The following is a 21,276-nucleotide window of genomic DNA, read 5'->3' as shown; positions in this document are numbered from 1 at the left end:
GGCCTAGTATGCTAATGAGCTGTGGTGTCAGGGTGTGGACTAATATGCTAATGAGTTTCAGCTGTTGGGTGTGGCCTATTATGCTAATTAGTTCCTGCTGGGCTTTTTCTACAAAAAAAGCCCTGATTACCCCACTGACATGGAACCCACACATGTAGAAGACACCATGTGCAGGGGATATTTTGCTTGTTAGCGCCCCCCCCCCAATTTGCATTGATTTGAGTAACACAACATAATCAAGGCTTGTATAAAACACACACTCTAAAAGGATGCCAAGATGATTGAAAGGCATTAAGATCTCCTTTTACAAGTGGGAGCTTGCCTAAATTAATGAAATGAAAAAAGGACATCAGCTCTGGCAAGCCCATATTTATTTGTAATGAGGCAAGAGAAATAAATGGCAACAGTATAAAAACAGGGATGTCAGACGAAACATTTCAAAAGAAATTTGTTATCATCCTACGCAGCTGAAATTGTTTGTAGGATACCAAACCTAAACCCTCTTTAGTGCCTCTTAAGAACTGGGTTAAACAGAGGGGATAAATACTGAACAGTACAAGATTTAGGCAGCTCCTTCCAGTCTATTATTTATTAGCTCTCATGTGGCTTTTCAGCAAATTGCTATCAATTTCTTCTAACCCAGATTTTTTTAATCTCTTAGGACTACTTTACACATAGATAAATACAGAAAACTTCTGTGTAGTAGGATGCGAGCCCTAATGCACACACAATGCTGCAAATATTTGTGATCTTTTAAATTTGCATTACACCTAAACACAGGTTCCCGAAGAGGCTTAAAATCCAATCCAAGTTACATTCACACAACCCTGGGAACCTCCAGCTTTTCAGGGAAATCCAATTTGTCAAAAATAATTCAGATGGGAAAACCTCCCCTCCTCTGCCAAAGAACATTAAGAGTGATGCCTGACATTTGGGGGGAAATGGAGTTCAGGTGGCATTTTGGGTGCAGAAAATCAAAATGGTGCCCAACACTGAGGATGTGGAGTTGGCCAACAACATCACAAAGAAGAAGAACTGAGGATAAGGAGGGGGGAGGAGAAGGGAAATCGAGCCAGCAAGAGCAGTGGGGTAAACACATCCAGCAAGAACAGTAGTGGAGAACAGGAAACTTCCATGATTCTTCCACCTAGAAAAGGAGTGGTCAAGTCACAGGGGAAAAAAAATCAGGGGTATTATTATTATTTTATTATTTATTGGATTTTTGACTGCCCTTCCCAGAAACCGGTCTCAGGGTGGTTTACAGTGATATAAAACCAGCAAAGGAACAATTAAAACCATGATAGCAAACAATAGAACTTTAGATTCTAGAAAAAACAAGATGGCGTCCAAGTCCTGATGATGCTGCTATCTTGTGGCGGGAGAGTGAAAAAAGTGGAAGTGGGAGTGCCAAGATGGAACCATTGCTGCCTGCAGGCAAATGCCTGGCAGAACATGCCGTACAAGCCCTGCAGAACCATAATAAGTCCCGCAGGGCCCAGATGGAACTTGGCAGAGAGTTCTACCAGGTTGGGACTATGGCAGAAAAGGCCCTGGTCCTGGTTGAGGACAGCTGGATGTCTCTTGGGCCGGGGACCACCAGTTGCCAATGAAAGGCCACCTCTGACATGAGACAAAAGAAAGAAAATTATATGTGATGGGAAGAACCAGGAACATTCCAGAACCTGGAGGCACAAAGTTCCCTTTTTGCCCAACACCATATTTTATGGAACATTTTAACTTCTACGATCTAATAGACAGCTCTATTCAGAAATCACACTTACTCTCTTTCAGTGCTCTGCAATAGCCAAGAAATGACAACAGAAAGAACAGGGCGCACAACAGGTCTGCTCGGCCAACGATCCCTGCAACCTTGAAATGGAAAAAAGATGCAACGTTTTAAGTACTAAAACAAAAGTGCACAAGAAAGCTATTCCTTTTAAAATACTGCATTTGTTTGTCATCTGCTTCTATCAAGCAGGGATTTGTAAACTGTGGGCACAGGCCAACCTAGGCTAATTCTATAGTCAAAATGATTTCAGTAGGAGATATTTAGCTATATATTTTAAATAATTCCTATAAAAATCAATGGGAAAGAGGGCTTATTCTTGACAGGGTTGTCAACGTCATAAGCAGGAAGAAGGCAGAGTAATCTCCCATACCAGAAGTCAAAATGCAGCACAGGACACAAATTATACATAAAGAAATCTGTGAAACTATATTATTTAAGTTCATCGTGTACCTATAAACAGTGAAATAGTATCCCAGTGCAAAAACACAGTACAGTTTGAATCCTATATGGTTTAAGACCAACGTACCTGAAGGACTGCCTACTCCCTTATGAACCTAAGCAATCACTGCAGTCATCTTTAGAGGCTCTCTCTGCTTTGGATACTTCTGCCTTCTGAGAATAGGCAGGTGGCAACTTGAGAAAGGGCCTTCATGGTCACAGCATCAAAACTTTGGAGCTCTCTCCACAGGAAGACTCCTCTATCCCCTTCTGTTACCATTTTCCACCACTGGGTGATGACTTATTTTTGTTTCATTGGGTGTTTCCTCAGCAATCCCTCCTTTATGCCCAATGCTGCTGCCTTGTACTGAATCAGACCCTTGGTCCATCAAGGTTAATATTGTCTACTCAGACTGGCAGCGGCTCTCCAGGGTTCCAAGCAGAGGTCTTTCACAGCACCTACTGCCCAGTCCTTTTTCACTGGAGATGCCGGGGATTGAACCTGGGACCTTCTGCGTGCAAAGCAGATGCTCTACCACTGAGCCACATTGTTTTTATTTTTCTGTATGTATTTTAACTCTGGTTTTAATTGTTTTAATTATGTATTTTCTGTTGTGATTAATGGTTTTTAAAGATATGATTTTGGTATATTTTTTTAATTTGTTAGCCATCTTGGTGGACCTTATGAGGGCAGAAAAGCAGAGTATAAATTTTGTAAAAAAACCCACAAAACAGGTATGAAGGCAGTGTGGGAAAGGTTCTCTCTGACCCATGATGGAAACCTTCTACACGGATAGGAAAATACTGAGGGACCGAAGCAACTCCTCCCTTGTCAGCTCCCCCCCCCCCAGCCCATCCCAACCATAAATGTAGCTCTGGCTCATCTGCACATTCCTGTTATTGCTGGAAAATATCTCTGGCATCAAAACACAACATGCAGGAGCTAATCATGAGCAAAGATAAGGTGTTCATTGCGTTGGCTGCACATCATATTTAATACATATTTATATCAGCCTTAGCTTTTCCAAGACATTCCCCTTTTCCATTTTATCCTGACAGCAGCCCTGGGAAACCCAAGTTCAAATCCGCACTCGCCAAGAAACTTCACTGGGTGACCATGGGCTAGTTTTATTCCAAAGATTTTCTACCTCATGGAACAGTGGTTAGTGTGACATTAGGATTTGAGAGAGCCAGGTTCGAGTCTCATTCTGCCATGAAAACCCGCTGGGTTACCTTGGGCCAGTAACATTCTCTTAGGGCTCTTGTTGTTACAAGTATGTTGTTGTGAGGAGGAAATGGAGGAGGCAAGAACAATTTTGTACGAAGTTCAGTAGAAAAGTGGGACATAAATAAATAAAATGCTTATCCTGCAGTGAAGACAGGCCTCTCACTCTCTCAGACTTCATTGGTTAAGGTCAGCTTCATATTTATGAGCATGCTCTAGCAGGTTGGTTTTTTAAAAAAATACATCTCCAAGCACAACGGAAGAAAGCACCACGCGGCAAGATCACTCAGCGACAGTCAGTGGTGCAACTGGATCAGAGCCTTCTCAGAAGGGCTGCGTCTTCCATGTGCAGGGCCAGCTAGACAGGCACAAATTAGGAGTCTCGATGTGTGGATGAGACGACGGTGCAGGGAGAAAGGGTTTAAGTTTGTTAGCTGTTAGATCGCCGCTAACAAAGATCCGGAGAGTGATTTCAACACAAGTGATCAGCTTTATTGCAGGTACAAACAAGCGCTTGAAAGAAGTCATAACCAGAACAGATTAACATTGGGAGCTAGGCTCCTTTTAAACATTCCCGGGCTAATATAGCCACGCCTATTTACAATAATCAACCAATGAGGTTGTGCGGATAACGTCCAACGAGAGTTCTTCCCTCGCAGGGAATTGGAGCAGTTCTGATTGGTCGCTGATGTGAAGCGACCAATAGTAAGTTAGTTCAGAGGAGCCTTCGTCTGGCTCGAAGCTTAACATGGGGAGTCATGCGGCGATTCACGTAAGCCTTTTTGAATACACCACATTAGCCACTGGGATGCTTTTTGGAACAAGCAGAACCTGTACAAAAGAGATGGCCTCCCCTTGTCCCAAGAAGAAACCAGGCTGCTGGCGCTTAAAAAGGTGGCACAGCAGTTTTTAAACTAAATCCTGGGAGAAAGTTGACAGGAGATTAAATGTCTCTGGTTTGGGATGGCTCATCTCTAAGAGATGAAGGAGTAGCTGTTACTGTTCTGGGGGAAATGGATTAGGACTGGCCACTGAGAGGGTGACAAACAATACTGACTGCCAGACAAGGTCTAGAGGCCATAGGGAAAATGCTGCAGGCCTAATGTGTCTGGGGAATTACAGATGCAAATGCTAGACGTGTCCGAGGTAAAATGGGGAAGCTGGAGTACTTAGTGTCAGAGGAGAATATAGACATTGCGGGCATTTCAGAAACTTGGTGGGATGAGGATAATCAGCGGGATACAGTGATTCCTGGCTATAAAGTAAATCAGAAAGATAGGGAGGGAAGGGTTGGAGGTGGAGTAGCTCTGTATGTCAGAGAGGGTATACAGTCCAGAAAGCTTTTGATAAAGTTCCTCATCACAGGCTCCTAAGTAAACTCAGCAGTCATGGGATAAGAGGAAAATGCCTCTTCTGGATCAAAAACTGGTTAATTAACAGGAAAAGAAGGAAACAAAGAAGAAAAAGGAAAGAAGGAAACAAAGAGCATGTATAAATGGGCAATTTTCACAGTGGAAGGTGGTAGGCAGTGGGATACTGCAGGGCTTGGTACTAGGTCCAGTGCTTCATAGCTTGTTCATTACTGATTTGGAGTTGGGAGTAAGCAGTGAAGTGGCTAAATCTGTGGATGACATTAAGTTATTCAGGGTGGAGAGAATCAGGGAGGACTGTGAGGTGCTCCAGAAGGATCTGTTGAGGTTGGGGGTCAATGTGGCAAATGAGGTTCAACGTGGGCTAGTGCAAAGTAATGCACATTGGATCCCAAAATACTAACTATAAATATATGTTGATGGGGTCTGAACTGGTGGTAACTGACCAGGAGAGTGAGATCTTGGAGTCATAGCAGATAACTCACTGAAGGTGTCAACTCAGTTCGTTAGTGCAATAAAAAAAGGGAATGGGGATTGAAAACAAATCAGCCAGTATCATAATGCCCCAGTATAAATCTATGGTGCAGCCTCATTTGGAATACTGTGGACAGTTCTGGTCACCATACCTCAAAAAAGATATTATAGCACTGGAAAAGGGGCAACTAGAATAATTAAGGGGATGGAACATCTTCCCTATGAAGAAAGGTTAAAGAGGGTAGGGCTTTTTAGGTTGGAGAACCGACAATTGAGGGGTGACATAACAGAGAATTACAAAAGTATGCATTGGATAGAAAAGGTAGAGAAAGAAATACTTTTCTCCCTTTCTCACAATACAAGAACTTGTGGCCGCTCAATGAAATTAATTAACATTAGGCTTAGAACAGATAAAGGGACACACTTCTTCACCGAAAGAGTAATTAACATGTGGAATTCACTGGCGCGGGAAGTGGTGGCAGCTACAAGCATAGACAGCTTCAATAGGGGATTGGATAAACATATGGAGCAGAGGTCCATCATTAGTATTAGCCACAAAGTATAGACTGAGCACTATGTCTGGGATAGTGATGCTCTGTATTCTGGGTAGTGGAGGGGGCAACAGTGGGAGGACTTCTGGTCCCGCTGGTGGACTTCCTGATGGCACCTGGGTTTTGGCCACTGAGTGACACAGAGTACTGGATGGGTCAATAGCCTGAGCCAACATGGCTTCTCTTATGTTAAGTCCCCATGTCAGTGCTGCAACACTTGAGGGGCACCCCCTCTGGCATCCACATGTAATCCTCATGATTACAAATGTTATGGCTACATAGGGGAATGATTTTTGATTGATAGCTTCGTTGAAAGCTGCCTTAACCTTAACCTTAGAATGCAAAGCACTGGCCAGCTGGTTTCAATGCAGGGATCAGAAGAATTGATTAAGTGGTTACAGGCCTCAGATAGGAGCTCCCCCACTCCCAACACACATTTTGTGCACGGAAAAGGAAAAGGGACCGGTCCTGCACATGCAAAGATCACCACTGTTCCCACAAGTGTACAACCAGTCTTGAGACCTTTCAGAAAAGATGGTCTGTTCCTTATTCCAGTGATTCAATCTGTCTCATCTTAAACAAAAAAAGAGCCATTTTGACAAAAATTCTAATGAGTTTCCATCATTTACAAGTGAAATTCACCTCAGAAGTATTACTCAATTGCAAAAAAAACCCCACTGTTACATCAATACAAAGATTTCAAGAGCTAGCGATGATTATACGCATATATACTAATACATACTTGGATTGCATATAAAAGGTGTACTGGCAGGTAGGAGCAGATTAGGTAGTGTTAATGGCCATTTCCAAGTGCTTCTTAATCCTTGAGTAATTAGGTACTTACACATTCAGTGTGAACGGGATGGATAGCAAACAGTAAAGCAGCCAGCAGGGACGATTTGGGAACCAAGTTTAGTCTTCTGCCTTTACTGGTGTATTGCAGCCCACCCAACAGTATCGAGAAGACATCAACGATTATGATGGAGATAACACAATGGAGTATTATATTGATGACGTGAAAACCCAATGGGTAGAAGCCTCCAGCTAAAAAATAATTGATCCTATACCAGAGGGAAAAACACCTTAAATTAGAAATTAGGGTAAGCATTTAGATTACGTGGACAAAGGTTAGTTTGTTTTTTAAAGTTCCTAAAGGAAGCAAAGTGTTTTAGAAGCGAAGCTTGCACCAAGTTTGCATAGACATGGCACAGAAAGTGTGGGTTTTTTTAGCTCCAGCTTATTTATACAGAGCTGGAGAAAGAAGTTATGAGCAGAGACGCTCCTTAAAACTGGGACTAGCAAACAGCCCTTCGGTCCTCTTCTCTCCCTTTAGTTCTTTTTTCTGTCCCCTCCCCACTCGATATTTGCCTTTTCATACTTTCATTTCCTGCTTGCTCATCTCCCTTTCCTCTTTTTCGTGCATCCCTTTGGTCTTCTCCAGCTACATGGAAATTGGGCTGAAGGTGAGCAAGGGCTTCCCAAGGCCTAGTTCCAGAACCATGAAGGTTCAGCTCTAGAAAAAAAGCCTACATACAAGGGTGCCTTTCGCTCTGCACTGAGTACTCACAACCAGCACTGATAAAGGGAGGGTTCTGACTTTCATGTAGGCCTGGGCACCTTTTTGGAAGGAAAAGGGGTAGGAGAGACCTACATAATAAGGTCCTTTCTTACTGATCCATTGGTAGCCATCAATGTTCCCTCTGCGCTGTGGAGTCTTGTGAGCAAAAATTCTACTTTGTGAGCTACTGGCATTAAAGTTGTGAGCGAGCGATTTGGCTACTGCATAAATTAGTTTGCTCTGGAGCCATCCTTCCTGAGCTAAGACAGAAATGGGTGAGGCAGACGCTAAAAACCTGTGAGCTAGCTCACACTAACTCAGCTTAGAGGGAACACTGGTCACCATAGTGCTCCCCCCCCCCTCTCCCCAACATGGCTGATAGGAAAAAATGGCTGTAAATCCCGTTTTGGCTCCCTCTCACCCTAATAAGTTTATGTTGCTTATGTTTCACAGGCAAGGGTTTGTTTGAAATGGTGGTGGTGGAGGAGAAAGTTGGACTCACCCATTTGGCCAACCTGATCTCTGTTAAGACACACATAGTATAAGTTCACCATGGAATCATAGAGTTGGAAGGGGCCACACAGGCCATCTAGTTCAACGCCCTGCTCAGTGCAGGATCAGTGTGAAGCATCCCTGACAAGTTTTCATCCAGCTGCTGCTTGAAGGCTGCCAGTGAGGGGGAGCTCACCCACTCCCTGGGCAGCTGATTCCACTGCTGAACTACTATTACTGCAATTTGTCCCCCCCCAATGTCATCCTGCAGCAATCTCTCCATCTGTTGACCTAAGGGGACAGGAGAAGATGGGCAAGGACAAAATGTGCAATCTTCCTGGGTATCCCTCGGTCCCTGCTGTTTCCCGAAAATTCTGCCGTTTTCCAGTTTGACCTTTTAGTGCTAAACTGGGCACAAAGGAAAACGTCATTCATAAAGAACATTGTGCATCTAGGAGGAGACGGTAAGCTTGAGAGACTTCATGACAAGAAGAAGAAGAAGAGATTGGATTTATACCCCGCCCTTCACTTGGGAGTCTCAGAGCGGCTTACAAACTCCTTTCCCTTCCCCTCCCCACAACAGACACCCTGTGAGGTGGGTGGGGCTGAGAGCACTCTGACACAAACTGCACTTTCAGGAACAGCTGTGCCAGAGCTTGCGACTGACCCAAGGTCACATCAGCAGGTGCAAGTGGAGGAGTGGGGAATCAAACCTGGTTCTCCCAGATTAGAGTTTGCACACTTAACCACTACACCAAACTGGCTCTCAGAGAGAGGGACAGGCTGTTGATGGAGGAGCAACGTCTCCCTTGAGTTCGCTTCTCCTGCACACGTGATAATTTATTAAATCACTACTTTGCGCCAGCAGGTTCATCTTTTCCTCCAAAGCTTTCCCTTCTTTTCATAAGATTTTCCTTTTTTCCTTGATGAGGTTACTCTTTTTTAATGAGCTTCCAGAGTCCGTCAAAAAAGACAGACCTGCATTATGTGATGTGGCATTACAAATGTATGTACGGGAGAGGGAGAAAGAGAGAGAGGTGTGGAGACCTGTGACATGTATCTCCTCAGGGCAAGCTGGCTGCACTTCTGGTGCCTCCACAACCCAACAGGAAATCACGACAACTTTGGACACTGACGCAATGTTCCCGCTGTCTCCAACAACAGGGAGAAAGCACGAAAGGATACTTCATTTAAAGAATGTCTGGATGATACTATGATGCTTCAGAAGTATGGACGGTTGTGATACTTCATTTAAAGAATGTCTGGATGATGCTTCAGAAGTATGGATGGTTGGATGGGTCTGCTTACAGGAATCTTGCTCCGTGGGTCTAAAAGATTATAAACAACCACTCATAACGAATGCAGTCCCTCAATAAATGTGACTTCCTTTTTAAAGCCTCTTCACATGATTTTTTTTTAAGGAAAAGCAGTCTTAAGCATGGCCCACACTGTCTTACCTGAATGTTAGTACAGTAAGCGGTCGATATGATTTGTGGCTGGTATTGCTACTCAGTTTGCTGCCCCAGAAGTCATGATGCCATAGATCACCAAGTGGGGTTTCTGCCCTGAGGTCCTGCAACAAACACAAGGTTTATAACATCATCATCATGACCAAAACCCTTGACTTTGGTCCAGGTACCCAAGAGAGCCATTCTGTAAAAAAATATATCTCACCACAATGTTTGTTATTCCTACCTATCACTTCTACTAGAAATCTTGCTTTCTTCAAAGACTTCCTTTTTTCACCCTTTTGAAGAATGTTTATTATAGATTGTTTGTGAGGAGAATGGAAAAAATCTGTCTTCACATTTGTGTGTCATTTATATGCAGATGATTCAGAATGCAGATATTACATGGCATTTTTTAGGCTTAATTTATTTGATGAGAGTGCGCGGTCTTAAGTTCTTATTAGGGCCACATTAAGACATGTTGTCCTGAATGTGTCCAAATATTCAAGACAATATGTATATTTAATATTAGACTTGTGATATACAATCCGTTTTATCCTATTAAATTATTTCCAAATTTTGGAAAAATTGTACTGCTTAACAAAAATTTTCATAGACGATCAAAATTAAATCCTTGATGTCTTCTAAATTACTTGGGGAAAAATGCTATTGCTATCAATATTCCCATTCTTCTCTTATACAGCACCGTGACCTGCGGTATAATCCTTCTAAAGCCACTGAGATCAATAATTCTGTATAAGATTACTTTGTAATTTTTCAAAATATTGGAAAGGGAATTTCAGACTAAAAATACTAGACTGGCTAGCCAGGAGAGCGAAGTTGCTCTCACAGAAAGGAATCAAGAAGCAAGGAATTGGTATTGCCAAGGAGGGGGACACTAGAGACACACAATTCCGGGGGGCCTGGTCACTCTGAGGTGCCTAAAAGGTAAAGGTTCCCTTGCTTGAAAGCAGGTCGAGTCCGACTCTAGGGTTGCGGTGCTCATCTCTGTTTCAAAGCCAAAGAGCCAGCGCTGTCCAAAGACGTTTCCGTGGTCATGTGGACGGCATGACTAAACACCAAGGCACACGGAACGCTGTTACCTTCCCACTGAAGTGGTAACTATTTATCTACTTGCAATTTCTTGCTTTCTAATTGCTAGGTTGGCAGGAGCTGGAACTAGAGACGGGAGCTCACTCCGTCATGCTGCACACTTGGGTCTCGAACTGCTGAACTACAGACCTTCCACAGCCTGCAGTTCAGCGTCTTAACCACTTGAGCCACCGCAGCTCCATCTGAGGCGCCTACAGAACTGGATATGTCCAATTATTTGCTTCCATTATTATGCATGTGTTGTCTCTGCACTGTATGGGCAGAGGGTCCCAGAAGGAATCTTTTTGCGGGGCCCATAATAATTCCCAGTAGCCTTGTTAGAAATGGATTCAACAGACTCTGGGATTCACTACAGTGATACAGCAACAATCTCAATGTACAGAATGAAAAACGGTCAACTGAACATGTGACAAGATTTGGAATACCTACTGGGGATAGTTGAGATTGTTGGCAGTTTGGCAAACATGACTGTTGATGAACAAGTGCTATTAGGGTTGTCAATCCCAGGTTGGGAATTTCCTAGTTTGGAGGGTAGTCTTGGGGAAGAGAGGGACCTCAGCAGGGTATAAGTCCATAGAGTCCATCCTTCAGAGCGTCCATTTTCTCCAGGGGAACTGATCTCTGTAGTCTGGATAACACGTACAATTATGGGAGCTCTCCAGGTCCCACCTGGAGACTGGCAACACTATAAGCTATTGGGGATACTTAGAATGTGGATGTTGGGCTAGAGAGAAATGCCCTCATCCTCACAGGTAGCATTGGTTACTAGAAGATTTTCCTTTTTAAAAAAAGTATGCTTTGTATGAGGGGAAAATGTTCAGCAAATAAAAAATGCTGGTGATTCTTATTCAGTTGTATTTTAGGTCCTCCCCCTTTCAAGTTTTTATGCAATTGCCAGTATGGTTACATCCTTCTAAATCAATGGCCCTTGAAGTCAAAGGGGTTAGAAGGGTGTAATTCTCCTTAGGATGGTACAATGAACAATCTTTAGAATTTAGATCCATGAACCTGTAAGCAGCCATTCAGACATGGCAGCACCACTTCACGTTCAAAGGCAAACACTGTTTACTTCAGGAGTCCCCAATACGGTGCTCATGGGTGCCATGGCACCTGGCAACACCTTTCGTGGTGCCCAACAAATGTTCTAGAAAGGGGGGGACCTGGGGGGCCTTTTGCCCAGCACGGCTCCTGACCAGCCACTGGAGAGTTGATCGGCTGTGCAGATTTTTAAAAACATTGCTTTAGCAAAACTGCCACCACAGCACAAGGATCCTCACTAAGTAACTGAAGGTAAGCTATGGAAGCCATTTTGTGGCTGGCTCTACCTCCTGCAGCAGCCATTTTGTGGCAGCCATATTCTAGTTGTGCCCACCACCCTGTGTCAGAATTCCAAAGGTACATGCAGGCTCAAAACGGTTGGGGATCCCTAGTTTATCTCCTTGGATCACCCATAAGCTCCATTATCTTTATTTCAACTGAGAAAACACCTTGCCCCCAATGACTCTGCAAGTATGGAACGCTAACCCAGATCTCTCGTAGTTCAAATTCACCATCCTGCTCACCAAACCATAATGATACTTCAGATTTATTTTATGCACAACCCTTTCTATCTTAAAGTGGATAGAAGGAAGAATATACAAACTTTGGCTCGCTATCAAATTTCTATCAAAATGAGATAGATTCCATTCCTTTTCTATCAATCCATTGTGCCAAATCTGGACTTAGACCCTATGACTCAGCTGCTGCAGAGACTTTCTCCCACTGTGGCACTTGCTTCCTCTGTCACTAGCACTTGTGCATAAGCAACATTTTTTTTCAAGGATCCCCTTCACACCAAGGATCCCTGCCACACGTGGAAGTGTCAGCAGGAGAGGAAGTGAGTGCCACAGCAGAGGAAACGCTACAAGGGCCAGAGAGAAACATGAGGGGAAACATTATCATAGGATCCTTAATCTGCAGAGATCTGACTTAAACATTACAACACACTATACTTATTAAGTTAGTTTATGCCTGGTCAAATCCAGTGTTTATTGCATCTTAAAACATCACGCTGTGGGCTGCTCACTTCCGTTCTCCCCCCCCCCCCATTCCCGTCACCAGCACAGAACTACGGTAAGTGTAGCGTAAATATTATAGATGATATCTAATGACCGTTCTTATTAGAATCCCCTGTGGCGATCTTTTCTTAAATTTCTAGAAAACACTGTTAAAAGTGCCATTTCGTTTCTGACATATTAAATGTATAGGCAGGCCCCGTTGTGTTCAGGCTCATGACTAAGATTAATAGAAGCTGAGTAACAAGAAATATTCAGTCGACACCGCTGTGAAAGGACAAGGACGGTGGGCGTCCATTGAAAAACTGCAATTCAATCTGGAAGAACCACATCTCAATGGCCTTTGCATTTGCTTCAATCCCCATTATCACCATCTGGAAGGATGGCATGCAAAAAAGGATGGGAAAGAGCACTGCTCCCAGTTGGGGTAGGCCATACTGTGCTAGACAGACCCAATGGTCTGATTTAGTGGAAGGAAGCTTCATACACACCTTGCCTGCAGGACCGTGTATCTCCATATGATACCACATGCCACCGTCAATTTACCCAACAAGTTCAGGCACTCCTATCACAGCTACCTCTCTCTACTTCAGCTAAGACAGATTCCTGGGGTTGTAGCGTTGTGTTTTGTTTTCAAAAGGAATGAATGAGTCGGATGGATGGAGCGTTTCCTTCCACAACGCCCACCACCATCCTGCCAAGCCTTCCAGTACGACAACAAGCATTGCTGAACAGGTCTTGTTCAGATCTGCCGGATGACCATTGTTTCTACGCAGGGTCTTCTGAAAGGAAACACGGGACAACACCCAGGAACTGTGAATTTTGGTATGGTCCATCTGCATAAGATCCATGACTGAAAGAAGCGGGCAGGTGGGAGGGAACATGGAGAAAGACCCAGTCACTTTCATGTACCAAAGCCATGACCATGAGGTTCTGCAACATGGGTATATACAATTATCTTCTTCATTATACACCACCTTTCTGCCCAATGGGGACCCAAAGCAGATTACATTGTTCTCCTCTCCTGTGCTTTATCCCCACAACAACCCTGTGAGGTATGTTAGACTGAGACTGTGTGACTGTCCCCAGGCCATCCAGTAAGCTTCCATGGCGAAGTGGAGATCTGAACCTGGATCTCGTGGATCTGAGTCTGACACTCTAACCACTACACCACACTGGCAAGGAATCATGCATTCATCTTAACACTTCGTTTGATCCAAGTCTTCAATAACAAGGGAAGGGGAACAAATGGCCACCCTCTGCCAAAGCACCCTGGCTAAAGCAAAGCCCCGTCCCACAGTTTCCCAGATTTATAACTAGGGTTTCTCAAAGTTTGCTGTTTGTTTTTAAAAAACGAGAAGCTTCCTATGAACTATGAAGCAGTACATGCCTAGTGAATTACTGGAATGGAGATGCCAAGTAGCTTTGTCTCTTGTCTCTTGAACCTGAGAGCTTCTCTATTTCAGGGGTCACCCAACATTGCTGAACCTGCAGGCCCTGTTTAATGTCAAGAACAGGCAATGGATGCAACAACATGGCTGCCCAATCACAAAGCACTGGAAAGCTCTACATAAAGGTTAGACAGTTTAAAGCCAAACATCCTTCTAGGATGGAAGCCACTGTTTCCAAATGGGTGCTCCCAGCCTGCAAACACAAAGGTCACACCTTCTAGGTTTTTAGGAAACTTCTCCTAGTCTGTAGAGGTGAAGGAAAGTCAGAATTGGCTTTCTGATTTGGGGAAGAGATGAAGAGAAGAAGAAGAGATTGGATTTATACCCCGCCCTTCACTCGGTGTCTCAGAGTGGCTTACAAACTCCTTTCCCTTCCCCTCCCCACAACAGACACCCTGTGAGGTAGGTGGGGCTGAGAGAGCTCTTTTCAGAACTGTCCTTGAGAGAACAGCTCTGACAGAACTATGGCTTGCTCAAGGTTATCCAGCAGCTGCAAGTGGAGGAAAGGGGAATCAAACCCGGTTCTCCCAGATTAGAGTCCACGCACTTAACCACTACATCAAACTGTGGGATTTACTATCCTAAGAGAAGAAAGTAATCGCAGGCATGTTCTCATTGCTAACTGGAGAACTCCAATGTTACAAAGAGAAACAACCACCACATTTCTTGGAAAGTCTATTCCTCTGTTCCACATACTGGTAACTTGGTAGCTGTACAGCTAAATCCTATACACATTTACTCAGAAGCAAGTTCCACTGCATCTAATATGGCTTATTCACAGGTAAGTCTGCACAGGGCTGTAGACTTAAAGCTCCTTACTTCACACCTAGTGCTTCGGCAGTAGCCAGAGAATATCAACACATTTGTTCCATGCTAATAGCAACTTTAGCCTTGATGGAAAATGGCAGGCAATCTCATTACATTCACAAAATAGAATGCAAATAATAAAAATTACTCATGCATGGAGCCTAGAGTATTACAGCACAGAAATAATTTGCACAGCTGAAATCCACAAGCTTTTTTTTTTTAAAAAAAACTTCAATAAATAAGAAAATAAAGCAAAGCAAACAAGAGATTCAGAAACACTTTGAATTAAATTGACCTCCTGGAAGCCAGTGCAGAAGCTTTTATTTGATTTAGTGGGAGGCAGGATTTTGCCCTGCATTGGTGATTCAATTAGCACCTAGGCCAGTAAAGTTCCATGGAGCCGAGCAGATGGCAACAGGACTGAATTAGCTTATGCAGCCACCAAATCACCTACAGAGCAATTGGATTTCACCTTCATGCCTACTTGCCGAAACAAGAGCTAATTCGCACAACCACAGTTGGGGCTGACTTTCCATCTGCGAAAACAAAGCATCTCATGGTAACTTAAAGACTAACAAATTGATTGCCGCATTAAGTCTCAAATGTTAGAGTCCACTTCATCTGATACATTACTCAGTTTTCAACAAGACAATTTTTTTTTGCCAGTGGAAATTGAATTTCCTAGTTCATATGTGGTCCTGTCCACCTTCAAAACAAGCCTACAGCACTCCTTCCGTTTAGCCGGATGCCCCCTTTCCTTGGTTTCCACCCCCTCCAGTTTCAGCTGTGGTTAAAATAATGCATACAACCAATCTGAACACTAATCATGGTTTGGTCAAACCACAGTTTGCAAATCCAGCTGAAAACACTGTTGCAAACTCTGGCTGTAGCCTACCCCTGATTTGCATTAAAACTGGTATTCATCTACTAGTTCATGACAGTCGGCACCAATAAGAGAAGGCAGAATCCATACCTGAGAGGGCAGTGGGAAGGGACATCTGAACTCTTTGGGTGTTCCCTGTCTCCGAAATCTAGTTAGAAAATCAGGTGATGGTACAGATGTACTAGGTCAAATGTCAAGTTGACTGAGAGGTCAATCCAAACACTCCACCATGGGCCCAAGCAGTAATTTATGGAGACATCACTGACAATCTTAGAACTGTAATCTTCTGAACGCTTGTCGGCTAGCTCAACATACCAAATGCTATTCTTGCCATATTAAGGCAGTCCAAAATAGCATCTTCACAGCAAATCATCCACTCCAGCTACTGACTACATCAGCACAGTGCCATGACACACGTATACTACCAAAAGGCAAGGGCCAGCAGTAAAATGGAGCAAGGTCAGAGAAAGTCCCTCTATGATGGCATCCACTCACATAGCAAACACTGCTTCACATTACAGCCACGGGTGGAAAAGCCACCCACAGAGAGAATGTTTTCAGCAGCATCAGCATGTTGAGAGTAATGCACTGACCAGCTTTAACTCCCACTGAACTCAGTAGGACTTGCTTCCCAGAAACCATTTATCTGTTTTAGAACATTTGTATTCTGCTGGCAGAGGCAGGACATTCGGGGCAGCTACGCATCTGAATGTAACTAGAATAAAACCAGCAGCGTACAATCAACAGAATTAAAATTTGCATAGGATAACTGGGGAAAGTAGCATGGTAAATTGGCTTCTGGCCCACTGCGGAGCAGTCTGACAACAGCTCCGTTACCTCCTCATTCAGTCTGGGCTAACAAATGTTATGCATCTCGCAACAGTTGGAACATATGCCTAAGAAGCGGTTGTGTGGATTAGCCAAATCAAAAAGCAAACCAGAAGAGGAAGCTAAGAGTACGGGAAAGTTGCCTGCAGGAAAACAACAAGAAGAACTTTTTGTTATCTATTTGTACCATGGAAAAACAACAACAAAACACTGTTTTTCCATCCGCTTTTAAAAAGCACACAATTGAAAAAGTCACGTACGTGTTCCTTAGAATATCTATTTTCAAGTGTTTGATTTTAAATAGCCGCCTTCGCATCATGGGGTGTGACATTCTCAAAAAGGCTCATTCTAATTAATACATGCAACACTGACACACTCTGCTTTACTTGCTCAAACGTCTGCCTTCTTAAACACACAAAAGACAAATCATTTTGCTGTACACAGCTTTTTAAGAGCTGCTTGCAATGGCAAGAAAGCATCTGGAAAACAGCCTTGAATGCCAATAAAACCCACTAACAGACTGCTCTGTGCTATGGTAGGCAGAGTGCCAACTGCAGAAGAATACCGCTAGCTGGAATTGTAAAGGGAGGAGAAAAAGTTAATAAAAGGATCACAGTATGGCATCCAGCACAGGGTTGGCCATAATCAATAGATCTATGAAGCAGCTCCACTGGTTGGAGCTCACATGGAAAAAGAACAAAATACGATGTGCTAACCATGAAGCTGACTTTCATTATGTCTTGGATTCCTCCTAGTCCAAGGGGAAACCTATCGACTACGATTTCTGGAAGTGGTTTTAATTAAGGAGAATTAGAAAACGAAACTTTGACAGGGATTAAAACATACCGTTCGGTTTTAAGAGGAACGCTCAATGATATAAAACTGAAAATAAAATAAAATCCTCCTGTTTTCAAATGCAGGCCGTGTAAGAACCAGTTTATTTACTGAATTGATTTTATGCTGCGACCCTTGAGCAAAGTCAGAACCTTAATGCATTTTTTTTCGAAAGAGGAAGCAGATAAATTGAACATTAATATATTTAATACAAAAGTATTGGGACAGGGGGAGGAAAATGGCAACAGGCTAACCAAATGGATTATGGAAGGGTATTCCAGTACAGATTGCGGATGCCCAAGGAGCTTTTGCTAAAGGTTTGGGAACAAGCTGTAGCATGTTGTAAACAGTGATCATCTGTAGGATGACAAACTGGGATTCTGTGCTTTCTTGATACCTTAACCAATACATTTATATCCCACCTTTATACTGCTGTAAATAAATCATACTAGTAGACAAAAATATAAAGAATTGGTACTCCAAACCCCCAAAACAATAGAAAGCACATCAATCATAAAGTATTAAAGAAGAGCAGGACCAAAAAAACCCCAAAACCAACCAAAAAACAATAAAACAGCACAGTGTTAAAAACAAAAGCATTAGAATAAGCAACAAGAAGACCAATCAATGCACGAAACCCTTCAAAACAGAAACTGTTTTAAGAAGATATAGAAGAATGAGAAGCAAGGTCATCAGAAGAACCTCCTGAGGAAAAAATTAAATAAGAAGGGTTTTCAGCTAAAGATCAGGAAGTGCTTCCTGACTGTTAGAGCAGTTCCTCAGTGGAACAGGCTTCCTCGGGAGGTGGTGGTCTCTCCTCTTTTGGAGGTTTTCAAACAGAGGCTAGATGGCCATCTGACAACAATGCTGATTCTGTGAACTTAGGCAGTTCATGGGAGGGAGGGCAGGAAGGGTCGTATCAGTGCTTAGTTCTTGTGGCCCTTTCTTATACATCCAGGGAAATGCTGATCACCACTTTGGGGTCAGGAAGCAATTTCCCCCCCAGACCAATTTGGCCAGAAATCCTGGAGGGTTTTTGTTATCTTCTGGGCATGGAACAGCAGTCACTGGGGGTGGGGAGGTATTTGTGAGTTTCCTGCATTGTGCAGGGGGTTGGACTAGATGACCCTGGAGATCCCTGCCAGCTCTATGATTCTGTGATTCTAAGATCACTCCATGGTTTAGGTAAAATGGCTGGAAAGAAGCAAAGGACCTGTGAATTCCCAAAGACCTTGCATGGACATCTCTTTCCAAAAAGCAATTCCATTGCTTGTGTTTCCCCCATATAACTGTTCTAGAAATCTGAAAATGTATGACACAGCATGATATTCATCCTTCTCATGGGTTTCATCTTGAGGAATACAACAGAATTACTCAGTAATTGCTTGAGGACGTTATAATTCAGTACATGAAGCCAGATCAAGTAAACCATTTGAGGTTAGCTAACACAATGCAGCTTTTACCCCACATTAAGCCAAATCTCTTGCATCTACGGCCCTGTTCATACGAGCCCATTTGGGCCGGGAGCGGGACGGAACTGGGGCGGAGCAAACAGGCACGATCTCACCTCAACATCTGGGGAGCGTGCCGTCTCCGTCCCTGATCCGTCCCAACAGCCCATACTGCGCCGTAAAAAAGAACCACCTCTCTAGGTGGTTGCATCCATTGGTACGGCTCAGGCCGGGCTGTGGGATCGGCGGCGCGTCCCCCCCCTCCGGCCCCCCGGCCGTACTGCGCATGCCCAAGCATGCGCAGTTTGGCAGCCTCCCCCCTCCCCTCGGACTTTTCCTCCCCGGCATCTGATCGTGCCGGGGAGCGATGCGCCGCGGCTAGGAGATCCGTGGGATCCCGCTGCGGCGTCTCAAGTTTGGAGCGGCTCTGAGTAGCCGCGTTTCAGCCGGCCCGTGAGCCAGGGGCCTACATGAGGCAAAAGTATGGCCACTATGATTGCATGTATGTATATTATACTTTTTAAAAATTATACATGCTGGGAGGGGGAGGAGGAGGAGAAGACGAAGAAGAAGATGATGGTATTGGATTTATATCCTACCCTTCACTTGGAGTCTCAGAGCGGCTTACAATCTGCTTCCCTTCCTCTCCTCACAACAGATACCCTGTGAAGTAGGTGGGGCTGAGAGGGCTCTGAGAGAACTGTGACTGACCCAAGGTCACCCAACAGCTGCATGTGGAGGAGTGGGGAATCAAATCCGTTTCTCCAGCTTAGAGCCCGCTGCTCTTAACCACTACACCGGATTTCCCAGAACTTGGTCAGTCTGCTGAGAGAACATTTCTACACTTGTTCCTGGCCTTGAAGTCAAAGACACAGTAGCCCTGAACACATAATCCTTCCAGTCAATGTTCAGAAAGCAACATCGCTTGTCATGGGATGGAGGGGGTACACACACATACTTCCTCCATACCCAGACACACCACTGATGCACGGGGACACGGCCAACACACCACTTCCTGCTCCCCCTCTCCACACATTGACTAGGGGTCACTTCAGCTTTTCCATGGTATTTACATCTCTCCCATCAGCAGAAGACAAGTACAATACCATTTTAGGACAGGGGAATATCTGATCAAATAAATAGATGAATAAATAAGTGGCAATTGGTGCCTCCCTTTTCCTGCTTCAGTAATGGTGGTCTAAACTCCTCTCATGTATGGCCCACAGATTCCCCTGGGCTCATGGCAGATTTTTCAAGATAGCCGCCATCTTATAACAAGGAATTTGGTGACGGTGTGCTCTAAACTTTGAAGCAACTGTGACCATGAAAAGAAGATGCTCATTATACATATGTGGCAGCGCCTGAACTTAAAAGTCACTATGGTTACTCAGTTTTTGCATCTCTTATGCTAACCATGCAGAGACATGCACATAGCCCCCTGGGTTGGTAAGAGCATTAAAAAAAGCTTCAGTTGGTTATGAAGGACTCACTGATTTTTCCATTCAGTTATCTGAATTTCCCCGTGGAATGCAGCATTTAGCAAGAAAAGCTGGTTACGGCCCTGGTTCACAATATGAAAATATGGAAAAAAGAAAAGCAATTACTCTTCTTCTGCTTCAGATTAAGAGCTTTACTACAGGGCATTTAGTTATGCTGAGAGAGAGTTGCTAATTAGCCTGCAAATGTTAGTAGACCTCAAAAAATTATACCAGTCTGTCTACCATATAAGCTATCTGTGGTTAAAAAAAAATAAATCACCGAATCAAACCCACCAAACCCAATTTTTGTGTCATTTCCAAAATAATCCCTGCCTCCTCACCTGGAGGAGAATCTTACATTCCACAGTCAACCGAACAAGCGGCTGTTTACAAGCCTGAATGGAAGATCCAAGACAGAACCGCACCAACCTTATTGTTGAGGATAGCTTCTGAGTCATCGAAGACAAAGTCCCCGTCATAGCTGTTAGCAAAGCAGATGATGGAAAGAAGTCCCACAACTGCTTTAGCCCAGTTTGATGGCAGAGGCCATAGTGGGATGTCATGGTCCAGGTTATCTTCTGTCTGTGCCATTCTGTACAACGCTTGTCCAAAATTTGGAATGCCAACATTATGCTGGTTGCAAATCTGAAAGAAATACAATGCACATTTTACAGCTAACTCAAATGAAGTCAGCAGGAGCCTATGGCAAGTTTTGCTAACTCATGTGTCTACACGGACAGTTACTAGTCAACTGTGGGACGTTGAAGGCCTAAGAGGGGGTAGGGAGGTAAAAGAACCAACCTGTCCCTGATGTAACGTCCCTCTTTGGCTGTGGGTTTCCAGGTCAGAGTACTCGCTCAGGCACCCATTCTCAGGTCCATTCAGCAGAGACAAGCTGGCTCAAAATATCAACCGTTTATTTGCAAGGGGACAACTCCCCCGACCAACAACTACAGCCAGGGGTCATTTCCTGCAGGAGCGCACAGGAGCAGAGCTCTGGCAGTAAAGAGCCCAGGGGGTGGGCACATGCAA

The 21,276-nt window shown here is 43.9% G+C and overlaps 1 protein-coding gene across 2 annotated transcripts in view; it reads right to left on the bottom strand.

Moving 5' to 3' along the window:
• Positions 1–20,841, bottom strand: part of TMTC4 (transmembrane and tetratricopeptide repeat containing 4) — a 58,180-nt gene extending 37,339 nt beyond the window's left edge. Inside the window, exons 1-4 of one of the 2 annotated variants that reach the window (XM_015415107.1) lie at positions 20,674–20,841; positions 9,355–9,470; positions 6,692–6,908; positions 1,776–1,869 (exon numbers count right to left, since the gene is read on the bottom strand). In XM_015415107.1, coding sequence (XP_015270593.1) covers positions 1,776–1,869; positions 6,692–6,908; positions 9,355–9,470; positions 20,674–20,835 — 589 coding nt within the window. In that variant the 5' untranslated portion in view covers positions 20,836–20,841. The remainder of the gene's footprint in view (positions 1–1,775; positions 1,870–6,691; positions 6,909–9,354; positions 9,471–20,673) is intronic. The other variant, XM_015415106.1, reaches the window with a different exon arrangement.
• Positions 20,842–21,276: the final 435 nt, after the last annotated feature.

Source organism: Gekko japonicus, unplaced genomic scaffold, assembly GCF_001447785.1.
Source record: "Gekko japonicus isolate JY-2015 unplaced genomic scaffold, Gekko_japonicus_V1.1 scaffold52, whole genome shotgun sequence".
Lineage (NCBI taxonomy): Eukaryota > Metazoa > Chordata > Lepidosauria > Squamata > Gekkonidae > Gekko > Gekko japonicus.
This window is presented reverse-complemented; position numbering and strand designations above follow the sequence as displayed.